This window comes from Leishmania major, chromosome 26 (genome assembly GCF_000002725.2).
Source record: "Leishmania major strain Friedlin complete genome, chromosome 26".
Classification (NCBI taxonomy): Eukaryota; Euglenozoa; class Kinetoplastea; order Trypanosomatida; family Trypanosomatidae; genus Leishmania; species Leishmania major.
This window is the reverse complement of record NC_007267.2, coordinates 705,132-719,261: the sequence shown is the minus strand read 5'-3', so window position 1 is coordinate 719,261 and position 14,130 is coordinate 705,132. Positions and strand designations below refer to the sequence as shown.

Genomic DNA, 14,130 nt, shown 5'->3' with positions numbered 1-14,130 from the left:
GCCCCCAGTGAAGCCGCTGAGCAGTTCGTCGTTCCTCACGCTCTCACGGCTGCTTTTTCATCAGGACCACCGCTAGTGTCGCCGACACGCACGCCACGCACACTATCATCGGCGCCAACGCCTGCCACGACGAGGCAGCGCCGCTGGCTGCCGGCGCGCCTGCCGAGCCGGTGCCTCTCTTAACAGAGGCAGCTCCAGCCGCAGGTGCAGATGTGCTGAGTGCTTTCTGCTGCGACGCCAACCGAGCTGCGCCGCCATCGGCTTCGCTGCCGGCACCACCACTTGCCGCCACGCCACCCTGCACGAGCACGCGCGATACCTCCGGCAGCTCATCCCACAACACCTCGTCGTCCAGCACAATTGGCTGCGGCATCGCCTCCACAGCCAGCCGCGACGCCTTCACCAGAAAGCATGATGGCGCCGATCGTATGTCGGTGATTTCGACTTGGTAGTTTTCCAAGCTTTGGAAGACGGTTGCGAAAGCGTCGTAGAGTGGGTAGAGATCCACTCGCTTCCGCATCGCCTCCACAATCGACATCGTCTCCAGCATCTCCAATCCCTCGCCACGCTTCAGCAGCAGCTCCGTGATGTCCTTCACCACATCGTCCTCGTAGATGGCTTCCGAGCGTGAGTTCGGTATCTCCTCTGGACACAGCGCGAGCACCTCCTTGCGATACTCGCGACAGGCCAGGTAACAGTACGGCACGGCATAGCGCTTCCAGGTGGGGCCATAGCCAATGTGAATCGCGTGCGCAGACGGGATCGCCTGCAGCACCAGTGCGAAGTCGTAGTGGAACTCCATGAGCTCACCTGGTGCGACGTCGTGGAAGTGACGCGGGCGGTAGTTCGTCACCAGCGGGGCGACGAGGAACTGCGCGATGGCCGTCTCGGGATGACCGCTCTTGCCGAAGCGCTGGTCCACCTTAATATGCGGCAGCGATGTCTTGCACTTGGCTCGCAGCGGCGCCATGAACGGGGACACGCTGTGCAGCAGGGCATTCGCGAAGGCCTCAAAGGCGTTGCGCTGTGACTGCTCATGGCGCTGCTGTGCCTTTGTTAGCTTCTTCCAGTGGTGCTTGCCGGTGCCCGCCTTGGACGTTGCGGTCAAACTGACGCTGTCGTCGTCCATGTCAGCCATATTCGCAGCAGCAGCGGCAGCGGCAGCAGCAGCGGCAGCAGCAGCGGTCCCCGTACTCGCAACCCCGAGTGTCGCCGGCTTCCTCGCGGCCGCTGTCGCACTCTTCACCGCGTTAGCATATGTCAGAGGAATCGGTGAGGCGGCGACAGCAGGTGAGGCGCCTACAGAGTTCGATCCACACAGCCTAGCATCGCCGAGGGCCCTCGCGGCGTCACTGCCGTGGCCAGCACTCGCGCCACCACTGCTGGCTGCTGGCCGCTCGTCGCCATTCTGTCCATTCAGCTGCCGATCAATCATCTGGCCAGTCAGCTCCATCAGCTTCTTAAACTCGGCATCCCAATCAATGTTCGCGAGCTGCTCCGCAATGGCGGGGTCGCCGCCGGTCATGTAGCTGGGGATGTAAGACGGCAGCGTGTTCGCAATGACACCGGCTGTAGCAGCCGACGCGGCCGGCGGTGTTGCCATGGGGGACAGCTCGCCCGCACTCCCCGCTGGTGCAGAGGCTGCGGCAGGGTCGTCGGGCTGCGCCGTGGTGGGTGGCAAGGCCAGATCTGTCATTCCGTGCGCATTGTTGCCAGTTGGTTTCCACTCCGTCGCATTAGGGTTGAGGTGCGACATGGCGACAGGCGAAGTGAACAGTGAAGTGTTCAAAAAGAGGGAGCGCTGCAGAAGAAGAGGGGGTGACGAAGGAGCGCAACGATACACGCGCACGCACATACACCAGCACGACTGGTCTCGACCACGCACTGAAGACAGGGCTGCGAGGTGAACGGGCTGGGCAGATGGAGTATGTGGTTGTGTGGACGTGCGCGTGGAAAGATGAACGGAGCGAGAGAGAAGGGAGGGAGGATAACAAGCGAGGAGGGACACAGCCACGGAGATAGATAGATATATAAAGCCAACGTAAAAGAGACAAACAGTGTGCACACGCGCAGGCACGCAAACACGAGATACACAGGATAAAAGTACCTGACATGCGATGGCGCATCCCGCATGGATGTGTGCGTGTGCAACGGAGAAGGAGAGAGAAAAAGAAGAGTGGGGAGGAGTGACGGCGGTGCAGCAGAGTGGGGAGGGCATGGAGAGAGGTAGGGATAGAGAGTCAGAAGAAATGGACATCCACGTGCGCGCCGATACGCAAATCATAATGCAAAACGATAGAGAGAAGCGAGAAGAGTCACTGCAAAACTGCCTCTGCTGCACTTCCCCCCCCCTCCGCCTACCCGCTCATCGCACAACAACAGCTGTCCCGTTTCTGGGGAAATGCAAGAAGGGCGATGCGCAGGAGAGAGAATCGCGTGATGTCCGCGGATATTTTTGCGAGTGTTGGGGTAAGTGCAACTTGGCACAAGTCCGATGGCACGCACGTGTACATACCGACCATATCTACGCCACATCCCGCATACCGCGTGTGGGCGTCTCGTATCCGCAGCGCGTGAGGCTCCTCTCCCTGAGTTCACTCCTCTGCTCGCAGAGTAGAAGGATGTGCCCGTGTTCTCTGGTTTGGTTGTGGTAGTTCCCCTTCACCAGAGTAAGAGAGGAAGACAGTCTGATCATGCTGCAGCACACGTACGCCACGTAAGCATGCACACCTCATGAGTAACCGATATGTAGACATGCACTATCACAGCAGTAACAGCGGACACACCGCATATAGAGGTGCATGCGCTGTCCTCGTGCTCTTCAAAGCCTCCCTTTGAGATGCAGAGCAGACGCACTCTCCCTCCTCCTCTTCCTCCGCGTCCCTCGTCTTTCCTTTCCGTCTACGGCGCCGCGAGCGTTTTGTCTGCCCATTTCGTGGTGAAGAAGGTGCTGAACACCTTGGCAGACATGTACGTGTTGTACTCCATCACGTGCGGCTTGTCTCGGGTCCAGCACTCCTTGAAGTGAAGCAGCAGCGCGTGGTGCAGCGCGAACATGCCCGCCTCAGCACTGCACGCGCTCTTGCAAAAATCCCAAAACGCCGCTGTATCCGCCGCACGCGTGCTGCCGAGCCTCACGCCCTTCTGCTCCGCCACAGCACGACGGCCAACAGTCTTGGCCGTCGCATCGCCGGCAGCTCCGAGGCGCAGCGTGTCGTAGATCATCTCCAAATGCGCCACATGCAGTGGGTGATCCTGCTCGAGCATGAGTTGGGTGGTGAGCTGGATGCTGACGACGGCAAGAAGGTACCAGCTGTGCTTGCCCTCTCGCTGCACACGCTCGTTGTAAGCGAGCATCTCGCGAAAAGCTGTGTTGTGCACCTGCGCAAAGTGCACGAGCTGGCGGAGCGCCAGTACGCCACCGCCGCGGAGGTCTGTCACGGGGTCTACGCCCTGAAAGCCGATGCTGACCCAGTGCTGCCCGAGAGGGCTGTACGTCGCCGCCGACTTCCCTGCCGCCATCCAGAGCTGCTGGAGGAGGTTCATGTGGCTGCGATTGTCCTTGTCGAATGGAGTCGCCCGCTCCACGTTCAGCGCACGCAGCGTCAAGTCCGCAGCCACCATCTGTGCGAAGAGGTTGTGTTCTACTTGCAGAGCAGGCGTGGCGGAGGAGGGCTGCTGTTTCCGCCGCGCCTCGACCAGCTGACGCCGCGTAGCGGGCAAGTAGCTCTCCTGGATGTAGTGTAATACGGAGGCTGGGACTCGCAGGCAGTGCGCATTCGACGGAGGTAGCTTTTCGGTGGCGGTGGCTGCCGCGGCCCCGAGAACGCCAAGACAAGCGGCTGGCGACACCGGAGATTGGGGAGGGCCACGCAGGAAGAATACGAGCTCGCCGCATGTCTTGCACCGCCCTCCACGTATCGCCTCCAGCGCCTCGACGACAGCCTGTCGCGGCTCCTGGATGGCGCCCTCAGACCGAAAGGCGCATCGGCGGCCTCCGCCACCACCCACACTGCCGCTTGACACCACCGCAAAAAGTATGCCAGCCCCGAGTGCCGCAGCCGCTGTAACCGCAGCGGCAATGATGTGTGGCGTGCGAAACGAAGAAGTCGGCAGGGGGGTGAAAGGGACGGTAGACGACGACGTTGGCTCAGCCATTCTCGCACGAAGGGGGAGGAGGGCGATACCCTGCAACGGCGGACAATGTCTGTTCGGCAGCGAGGGAAAAAAAAAACGAAAAAGATGTGTGCACGTCCTCCTGTTTCGCTGGACCCTTGGATTGTGAGCCGGTGGGCGGCGAGCGGGTGCGGGCGTGCCTGAACTAAGATGGAGGTGTGCAGCTTTGGGGAGTAAAAGCAGCGACAGGGAGAGAAAGGCAGGCGAGCGAGAAACGTCGGTTGACACGCACGCGTGCTTACGCAGACTCGAGAAGACATGAGGTGCCGCTCGTGCGAGAGGGCAAAAAGATGCCCAGATAGATCTGAAGGCACAAAATTGAGCGTGGGCCACGTGGCGTGCAGCGGGGCTGCCCCTTGCTCCTCTTGCTCTCGTCGCTCAACGCACGCAGCCTGTAGGTAGATGCATGTCATACGTGAGTGTGTTGAGGCCTCTAAAGAACACAGTGTCCGCCCCGCATCACCATCACCCCTCTCCGCCCGCCAAAAAAAAAAACGATATAAGCGCCCCCCCCTGGGTTTTTTTCTGCGCATGCACAAGCAGACGGAGGGGGAGGAGACCACAGCCGAAGCGGGCGGAGAAGCGATCACCTGAGGCGGAGGGGAGAAGAGATACAATACACCGACACGCGCGCAATCTGCTTGGATGCGTCCCGTCACCGCCACATCGCCATGACCCAGCGGCACAAAAAAACACAACGGCAGAAAACATACAACATAGAAAGCGAAGCGCGAAACAGGCAGAGCATCCACGCCTGACCAACACCCCTGCCCACCCCACCCATTTCGGGCCGACATCGCGAACGGTGAAGTCAAAACAGAGAAAATCGGAAAGACAAGCCCACGCGTTCTTTCGCCCATGTGTCCGCTCTCTGTCACACAGCATGCGTCCAAGCAGCGCTCAACCCCCTGCAGGCCTGCCACCGGCACCCATCGCATGGTGCCGAGCAGCCGTAGACGCACGCGCTGCAGCCATGCGCCGGCCCAGCCATCTGAGAGCACGGCCTCTCACTCACAGACACCGCACGCACACCACACACACACACACACGCCAGTCGCTTCGCAGGTGGCTCCAACGCAGCGCCATCCACGACCTCGCCGCCGACATCAGTGGCGGTGCATCGCTCTGTCTCCCCCACCCCAACGTCGTAGCCACCTGGCCCTGTCAGCACCAGAAGTGGGTCGGCATGGGCAGGGATAAACGAAGGGGTGAAGGGGGGCTGCCTGGCCTCCCCCGACGCAGAGTGTGGGGGCACTTGGACCCTGTGATACCACGCACGGCGAGATGCGTGGCCGCTCCTCCCTGTCACGAGATTCAAGAAGAAACCCTAAGGAACAAAGGAAGAGCCGACTGGCGCCAAGCGATGGAAGGAGGCATGCCAAGTGCGCGGTGGCTACGCCACAACGCAGAGGAAGAGCACACAACCATGCACGCACACGCAGGTGGGTCAAAAGTGGAAGCGTACCACCCATGCCGGCGCCGCGTTCATCCAAGTCGTCTCCAGCGTAGTCCTCCACAAGTCGCTGTCCACAATGCCACCCGCGACGGACGACTCAGGAAGGTGCTCCAACGGCGGAGTGGCACGCACGCTGAACGGCACTGAGCTGCCATCAGAGCGGCGTCCCGTGGAGAGCAGCAGTGCTGTGTCTTCCGCCGCGATGGGCTGACAGACGGTGTCGTACACGCGGCGGGCGTAGCGGAAGAGCGGAAAGGTCGGCAAAAGAACATCCATCGGGCGCAGTAGCAGCACACAGGTAACGCTCTCCCAGTGCCGATGCGAGGCGAAGCCGGCGCCAATGCCCGTATCGACGCCGATGACTGGGTCCGCCGCGGTCGATGTCATCGGTTGAATTCCGAATCGGGTCTCGATGTTCTCCTCCTTGCTCTTATCGGAGGATGTCAGGGATGGAGAAGCGCGCTCGGCTGGCGACGCCGCGGCCTCCCCGTCCTCGCCCTGCGGCATGCGGTTGTGGTGGTGGCAAGTGTGGTGCAATGGAGAGCTGTTTGCGTCCTTACTGAGTTGTTGGTACGTCATCGGGGCGCTTCCGACGAAGGACGGTGTCGTCTCCGCTGCCGTGGCAGAGCGGTACAGCAGCATGTCCTCTAGTCGCTGGCACAGTCGTCGCACTTGCGCCTCATCAAAGCCAAGCCCGCAGCAGAAGACCACCAAGTGGGGCTCCTCCCTCCCGGTGAGCAACGGGCCGCCCTCAACGCTGCACAGGAGGTAGTAGTTTTGCTCCAGTGGTCGGGGGCGAGCGGAACAGTCACTGCTGGCAGTCGTGATGGAGGCCAAACTCATGTTCGCCGGCGGCCGGGCGCCCCCCGGTTCGTGCGCGTCACTGCAAATGCTGTTGAAAAGGCCGGGCCCGTTCATCGCTGCCGCCGTGGCCGACACGCTGGCGGTCAATGCTGCTGTGCACCGGAAGCTGCCGCTGTCTGCGCCCCAGCCCTGCACGCCTCCGCCGTCGTCGCGCGCGGCGTAGGACTCGCACAGTGGCAGAGGCGCAATGTGGTGGTTGGGGCTTGGAAATCGGCACAGCGTCGTGTTCGACAACACGCCAGGAGCCAAGGCATCACCTTCGTAGAGCAGCACTCGCGCAGACGGCTGCGGCACCCGGCACCCCGGTGCCATGGCGACCGAAGTGCCCGTCGACGCTGGCGACCCTACCACCGATCTGATGATGGTGGTATGAGTGGCAACGCCCGACTGCAGCGAGGCGGAGGGACTGCACGACGCAGAAGTGTCAGTAGCCACGGTGGCCTCGAGAGGGCACGGGTCCAGGTGGGTGACGGGGGCTGACACGCTGCCACCGGCCGAAGGGACCACCAAGGCCTGCCTTAGGTTCAGGTAGTGCGGCATCAGCGCCTTTCGAGCGATGCGCATGCGAGAAGGCACCACCTCAATGCCGACGCCGAGCCACCCGTGCCACACCGTCGCGGGGCTCGCGATTCCTAGCGGTGCGTAGGCCGCTGCAAGCAGATTACGGAAGCGCATCGATGCTGCTTGCGTCATCTCCGCCGTGGTGCTCCCCGCAGCGCTCGTGGTAGAGTGCAGCGTCACAGACGTCGGTGCTGCGCTGACGAGCGTGGAGCCCTCGTCCGAGTATCGCGGTGGTGACGAAGTATGCGGGCGACGGCACGCCGCTGCCGCTAACCGGCCCCACTCGAAGAGCAGGCGTCCGTTACCGCTGCCCACATCCACCGCGACAACGACAGCACCTCGAGAAGTGTGCCCGTGACCATGGGAATGGTCCCTAGTGCAAGATAATGGAGCGCTCACATTGTGGTTCACCGGCGGTGTGGAGCCGAACGCCTGCGCTGAGGAGCTGTCGCGCGAACAGGCCACCTTTGTCGAGGGGTTGACGGAGAGGCCGGCTCCGCCGATCCCGTGATCGCGCGAGCTCGAGCGTCCGTGCTCCTCGCGCACCACGCAGCTGGACACCATGCTGATCGCCTGCAGCTGCCGTACTCCGACGGAGGTCAGCTCGCCGTAGAGGAGGTGGCGCTCGCTGCTATCGGCGACGGAGGCGGGTGGTGGCGCTGGAAGAGGCCTGGATTGCGCTGCTGCGACGCCGTGCTCCTCCTCGTTTTCAGTAGGCTGACAGCGAGTCTGCGCGGAGCTCGGCAGCGTCGGGGAGGGTCTCGGCGCGACACCAGCGGTTGAGGCAGCGGCGGCGGCGGCAGCGGCGGCGGCGGCAGCGGCATCTCCTGGCTGTAGCGTAAAGACATCCTCCAACTCCTGAAAGACAAAGTCCGCCTCTACCTGGATGTCGTCGATATGCTGGCTGCGCGATGTCGCCGCGCGCATCGGCTTCCGCAGCTGCATCGCATCCATCAACGCTCCAAAGGCCTCCGCAGGTGTCGCAGCAGCGCCAGCAGCAAGGGTAACAGCGCGGCGGTTACAGTCGCCAGGGATAGCGGACAGGTACGTCGCCGACGAGGACAACGTTGGCGCTTTACTTTGACCAATACTGCCGTTGCGGGTGCGGCAAGATTCGTTCAGCGCAGTCGTCGCGCTCGACAATGTGCACGGATCGACCACTGGTCTGCTGTCAGGAGTTGCGGCGGCGCCACGGGAAGGAACTGAACCGGCGGTCGCTGATGAAGTCGCGGACACATTGAAAAAAGTTTCACCCACGGGAATAAGAAGACTGCCAGCAGATGAGCTCATCAAAGCTGGTGGCTGCAGATGCGCGCCCCATGCGGGGGAAGGGGCGACGGTGGTATCAAGGCCACTACGTTCATGATGAAATTCTGTACCGGATCGCCTCGCCTTGCTGGCCTCATTATCTGTGGCGGCTACAGCCGAGGCTTCGACTTCGGCTGCCGTCAGCAGCAGCGACGCGCATGCACCCTCGTACTCGTGCAGCTTCATCTTGTAGATAACCTCGCCAACGCCGCGCGCATACTCAAACCACGCATCCATGATGACGGCCGCACCTGTGTGTGCGTGTATGTGTGTGAGCTCTGTGCGAGCACCCGCGTAGTGCGGCTGGCACCAGAGATGCTGAGCGACGCGGACAACGGCAGTAGATGGCGGTACACTGACGGCAATGACGTCCGTCGCATGAAAAAGACGAAGAGAGAGCGACAGAGAAAAACGCTAAAAGATAAGTAAAAGGCGAAACAGACACGCACACACACACACACACACACACATGTAGATATATCTAGATATGTATGCACAGAGAGAGGTCGATGTATCCGGTGGGAATCTGGTGAATGCTTAAGGCGGACTAAGGAGGGGGGAGGGGGGCGCAACGGTACCGAACAAGCACACAAAAGACGACGCGCAGGGTGTGAGAGATGTGGAGAGAAAGAGGCAAGCAAAAAATCCTCGAAAACAGTTCGTGGAGGGCAGGAGGGCAGGAAGGCGGAGAGCTCAGCGGTGGATCGTCGGAAAAGATGGTGGTGGCGCCAAACAACGAGGAAAGAGGCGCAAGAAACAACAGAAAAGATCAAGCGATGGACCGCAGGCGCACACACGTGTGCAGTAACGCGGCAGAACCTCGTACGCAGATGAGCGAGTCGCGTGGATCGCTCTCGGTCGTTCAGAGCGAGAGAAAGTGATCAGAGCCCTGCAGGGTGGAGGTGGGGATGGCGAGCGGGGAGAAACGAAGCGAGCGCGCGAGTGTTGGAAATGAGAGAAAGGACGAGAGAGAGAAGGAAAGATGGAGAGCAGCGAGAGGTGCGCAGAAGAGATGTGCGCATACATCACGTCGCGGTGAGGGTGCAGAGACTCTGCATCGCTGCCCACTCCTCCGTGAATTTGAGCAGAGAGAGGGAAAAAAAGCCGTCGCCGGCATGAGAGGACAGGGCTTTGAGCCGCATTGGTGTGCGCGCATACGTGTGGGTGTAACATGGGTGGACACCCATACCCGTCGAAGAAGGATACTCGGTCACGAAATTTGTGCGTGTCGCTTCCTTCGAGTATGCGTTGCATGTCTGTGCCGTCGGCTCTGTTTGTCTTTCGGTCCCGAGCTGCCGCGCTCCCCCTCCTCTCAGCGCCCCGCGAGTGCAGGCGATGGCGCCCCGCAAGCGCAGGAGGAGACATTGCTTTGCGTGGAAAGAGAAGCCGCTGGGGAGAAGAGCACAGCTCGGAAAGGGAGCGCCAGCTCGGGACTGAGAGAGATGGAAGCGTCCGAGAAGGAGAACGTAGCAGCGATATAAAGCAAGCCTACAAGAAGTGAGGCGGTTGCAAGCGGCTGGGAGGGGATGAGGAGAGAGGGGGGAAGACTGAAGGGCGCCAAGCCGTGAAAGAGGCACTCTCTGGCGCACACGCGCCCACGCAAAGAGCGGGGGAAGCGAAAACGCAAACCATTTTAGAGGTAACGAAAGCGCCCAGAAAGAGAAGGACGCCACGCTCGCGACGAGGGCGAGACGCGTGCGAGGCATGTGGAGCCCCAACCGCCCAAACCAACACTGCCCTTCCCCTCACCACCAACACAGGCCGTGCTGCCTCCCGTGCGCACAAGCCACCCCTTCTTCGCATTCGCTGTCACCCCCGGAGCGTCACTCGACCCTCCGCTCTCTCTTTGCCTCCGTCCTCTCTCCCCCGGCTCTGCCTTATCCGACACTCTCGTTAACACAGCTATCTGCTTCACCAGTCGGGCACGTTCGACTGCCGGCACCGCTCCCAGAAGCGGCGGCAGCGCTCTGTCGTGCCGTTCAGCGCACGCGGTGGCCGCGCGCCGTTACTACGACGTCGGTGTTGCCGCGTTGCTCGACCCACACGGTGTGGTGCAGGAGCAGCCGCCGCGATGGTGTTGCTGGAGGCGCTCGCTACACTAGAAGAAGCCGGCAAGCCGAAAAATGGCGGGAAGTGACCCGGCGGTTGTGGCGCATAACTGCCGTGGTGGCTTCGCGGCGGCGGCATCTGTGCAGAATACAACGGATGGCCACCACCGTCCTGGTCACCATGACCGCAAGAGCTTCCCATAGCACGCCCGGAGGAGTAGTGCGGCAGCCGCGGTGACAGCGCTCTCTCAGAAAAGATGCAGTCACCGTCTCCGCCTCTCTCACTGACTCCCGCTCTGCTCTCGCCCTCGTCAGCGGCCATCCACGGAAACGCGGGTGTCGTCGGTGACTTACGAGGCACTGCGTGTGAACTGAGCAGGCCAGCAAGAGGCGGAGCTGCTGTGCTGATCCCACGAGACCCGGGCAGAGCGGTAGCGGTGCTTAACCGCGTCGAAGACGTAGGACAACAGCCGACCCGGTACTGCCAATCAGATCCGTCTTCGGCATCGCGACAGTCTTGATCAGCTGGCGAAAGCCACCAGCTCGACCCCTGTGGCGTGCCGCCATAGAAACGTGCGCGAGTGTCGCCAAGGCCAAGGGCCAGGCCTCTGCCAGGCGCCATCACTCGATCATCTGGCAGGCTATACGCGCCAACGCACGTACCGCAATCAGCGCCAAGCTGGCTCCAGGCAGTGAAAGAAGGAGACCCGGCGCCGGGCATCCAGAGATCTGCCTCGCCACCCCCTCCTGGCGTGGCTGCAAGTGTTGATGAGGGTTCTGCCACACACCAGTCAGGCCCAAGCAGAGACGCAACCCGGCATCGGAGCTGATTGTCTCCCTCGACTCGGACCACTCCGCCGGCGGCGCTCACATACTCATCAAGCACGTGCTGCGTAGCTTGAGCCTGTGGTTGCGGGTACCAATTCAGTGGCTGGTCCTCAAATATGGGTGTCACCTCATGCTCGGGGCACTTCATGGGGAATCCGACCATCGAAGTGAGAGGCGACACGTGCCATGGCAATATCTCCTCCTCAACGTCGCAGGTGCCCACACCCCCATCGCAGCAGCCCGGAGCGCTTTCAAAGGCGTGCGAAGGACGGCCCACGACGCCGCCTGAGCAGTTCACTATCGTGCCTGTGGCAAGAGTGTTGCTGCAGCTGTCGCGGCGGAAAGTATCGGCAGCCACCTTTATCGCCATACCGCCAGGTAGCGAATGACCGTCGTCGTGAGCGAGACGTGTTTGCGCCTCTCGCCGCTCCGAGCACGGGAGCGACGACGACGGAGCGCCCGGATGAGAAGTTGTATTAGGTGAAGATATCACCGTGGTGTGCATTGACGCGGACGCAGGCGCTTCCTTTGCCCGCTGCAGCGGCAGCTGTACCGCGATGCAATCCACCGACTGCTCGGCGACGCGGAGTCGAGAGGGGGGTCTCCGCTGCTGCTCCTTGCATTGTGTTACCCGGTCCCGCCGATGCAAGTAGGAATCCGAGGAGTCATCGATGCTAGAGCTCGGCCGACTCTCCCATCCTGCTTGTTTCTCCATGCGCTGCCGCCGGCGCTGCTGCTGCTGCACCTTCGCGTAGGTGTCGGCCGCTTCCTCCCCGCTGCTCTCTGTCATTGCATTGGTGCCACGTGAGCTATCACCCGGATTCTCACAAAGTCGATGCCTCTTGTGCCGCCGCCTCCACTCTCGATGATGCCGCGAGCACCATCCTAGTGTGTGCCCGCGCCTTCTTTGCCCTGCTGCCTTTGCCTCAAGAGCCTCGACAAGCACTTCTGCATGGACAGTCGGGGGTGAGTGCGAGGAAGACGGCAGGGGAGGCGGTGGGAGTGGTGGTTGCTGCCGCGCCAATAACACCTTGAAACAATGCGACGATGACGCGCTGGACGGATGCTCTGATAGGTCGCCGCCGTGGTTGACCACCACATGAAGAGGGGGGGACGGTAGCGGCGATGACGGTGAAGGAGGCGCTGCGCTGCAGTGGCGTGGCAGGGAAGGCGCGGGGCACGGGCTGCAAGCAACGCCTGCAGTCGCACTTTGGCGGGTGTTGCCGCACTCGCCGTCCCCTTCCGTCACCACGTCCCTCACGGGGTCACCCAGCAGTGAAGAAAAGATGTCTGTCATCGTCGACGGTGGGCACACGCTAGTCCGCGCAGCTTCCTCTACAACTGTGCCAACGGCGGCACCGTCAGGCACGACGGCGGCGCCAGCGGCCGCATCATCTCCTACTAGCGGCGCCGATGGTAAAACTGCCGGTGAACTGCGGGCCCGCTCAGTATCTGCATGCGCTGAGATTTGTGAAGCCGTGGCAACAGCAGAGCCGGTACCAGCTGCAGCGGCGGACGATGTGACGGTGTCGCTTGAGCGAGGTTGAGGAGGACGACGACGCGCAAGAAGAAGACGCGCAGGGCCGCCAGGGTAGCCTTGCTGACGTGATGCGAGGTCCGCCCGCGCCTTCGTGCCGGCGGTCCAGCGGAACATTCAGTGTGCGGTGATTCGACCCAAAGGGCAAGAGAAGAGCTGGAAAGACCTATCGGGCTGAACGTGTTGCCTCACCGCCAGGAGTCTATGATTCTGGGAGTGTGCGGATGTGCTTATGGGGTGCCTGAGAGAAGCGGCAGGGGGTCAGCAGGGAAGGTTCAGTGGCAAGACCTCACCCCACCTCTACTCCGACGAATAGCGAGGATTGACCCAAAAGAGAAGAGCAGTGAAGACGAGAGAGAGAGAGAGAGAGCTACGGCGTAAGAGTGAAGCACACGGTGATGCGTTGGCCAAGGGTGGCGTCGCCGCCACCGCAGCTTGCCGTCGTGTAATGAGCGCACAGGCGTCTCCTTGCAAGGCGAGGAGAGAGGGAAGAGGACAACGCGAAGAAGACGCCATGTGCATTGGCGGAGAAGGTGGAGCGAGAGCGAGTGGAGGAGTGGGAACAGGATAGAGCACACCTGCATATATATGCACACACATGCGTCTGCACCTACATATCTGAGTTTGTGTGTGTGTGTGTATGTGTGTGGAGGGGGGGGGAGACGGTGGACACACACACACACAGACAGCATGGCGCAACAGAAAAAGATTTGGCTCATAAGGAAAGCAGTGTCTGTTTGTGCCAGCATCAAAGACACCCGGTGAGGGACACACGACACTCGTACTCCCCTCCTGCACTGCGACCTGCGCGCTACGCGCGGTGTCCCGGGCACGCACGGGTGTACTGTCCTTTCCGGCTACCCCTTGATGGTCTCCTCGGATGCTTTGCCGCTGTTATCGAGCATGCCTTTTTTGGAAAGGAGGGAGGACATGGCAACACGGACCCCCTTCCCTGTTCTGCTGCGTCGGTGTTGTGCTGTCCCTGATACTGCTGTGCTCAACGGCCGTGGGGGAGTGGCCGCGGCGGAGCAGAGAAGACGGAGAAGAGGGCCTGGGAAGGGAAGAGAGAGGGAAGGGGGCACAGAGAGAGAAGACATACACGCGCACCACTGCAGAAACAAACCACAACGTCGGTAAAGTGCAACGACATCCATGCACGCACACGCACACAGCTGAAGTGAGAAGGGAGAGAATGGTCAAGTAACTACAAAAAGAAGTAAGCGATGAAGATAGAGAACAGCCACGAGACGCAAATGCGACGGCCGCAAACGCATTATGTGTGTGTGTGTGTGTGTGTGTATCGGGGAAGGAGGGTGGGGACTGGGTGCGGAACGGAGGAATAGAAACAGGTC

At 61.4% G+C, this 14,130-nt stretch overlaps 4 protein-coding genes across 4 annotated transcripts; all 4 read right to left on the bottom strand.

The window, feature by feature from the left end:
- Positions 1-43: 43 nt before the first annotated feature.
- Positions 44-1,696, bottom strand: LMJF_26_1860 (conserved hypothetical protein; the record flags this gene model as incomplete). Its single annotated transcript, XM_001684140.1, has 1 exon — positions 44-1,696. One exon carries the CDS (start codon positions 1,694-1,696, stop codon positions 44-46), a length of 1,653 nt encoding a protein of 550 aa, XP_001684192.1.
- Positions 1,697-2,901: 1,205 nt separating this feature from the next.
- On the bottom strand, positions 2,902-4,158 carry LMJF_26_1850 (conserved hypothetical protein; the record flags this gene model as incomplete). Its single annotated transcript, XM_001684139.1, has 1 exon — positions 2,902-4,158. One exon carries the CDS (start codon positions 4,156-4,158, stop codon positions 2,902-2,904), a length of 1,257 nt encoding a protein of 418 aa, XP_001684191.1.
- A 1,465-nt stretch (positions 4,159-5,623) lies between these two features.
- On the bottom strand, positions 5,624-8,602 carry LMJF_26_1840 (conserved hypothetical protein; the record flags this gene model as incomplete). The annotated part of the gene is made up of 1 exon (XM_001684138.1): positions 5,624-8,602. One exon carries the CDS (start codon positions 8,600-8,602, stop codon positions 5,624-5,626), a length of 2,979 nt encoding a protein of 992 aa, XP_001684190.1.
- A 1,674-nt stretch (positions 8,603-10,276) lies between these two features.
- On the bottom strand, positions 10,277-12,538 carry LMJF_26_1830 (conserved hypothetical protein; the record flags this gene model as incomplete). The annotated part of the gene is made up of 1 exon (XM_001684137.1): positions 10,277-12,538. The coding sequence occupies one exon, from the start codon at positions 12,536-12,538 to the stop codon at positions 10,277-10,279; it is 2,262 nt and encodes a 753-aa protein (XP_001684189.1).
- Between the last annotated feature and the right edge of the window lie 1,592 nt (positions 12,539-14,130).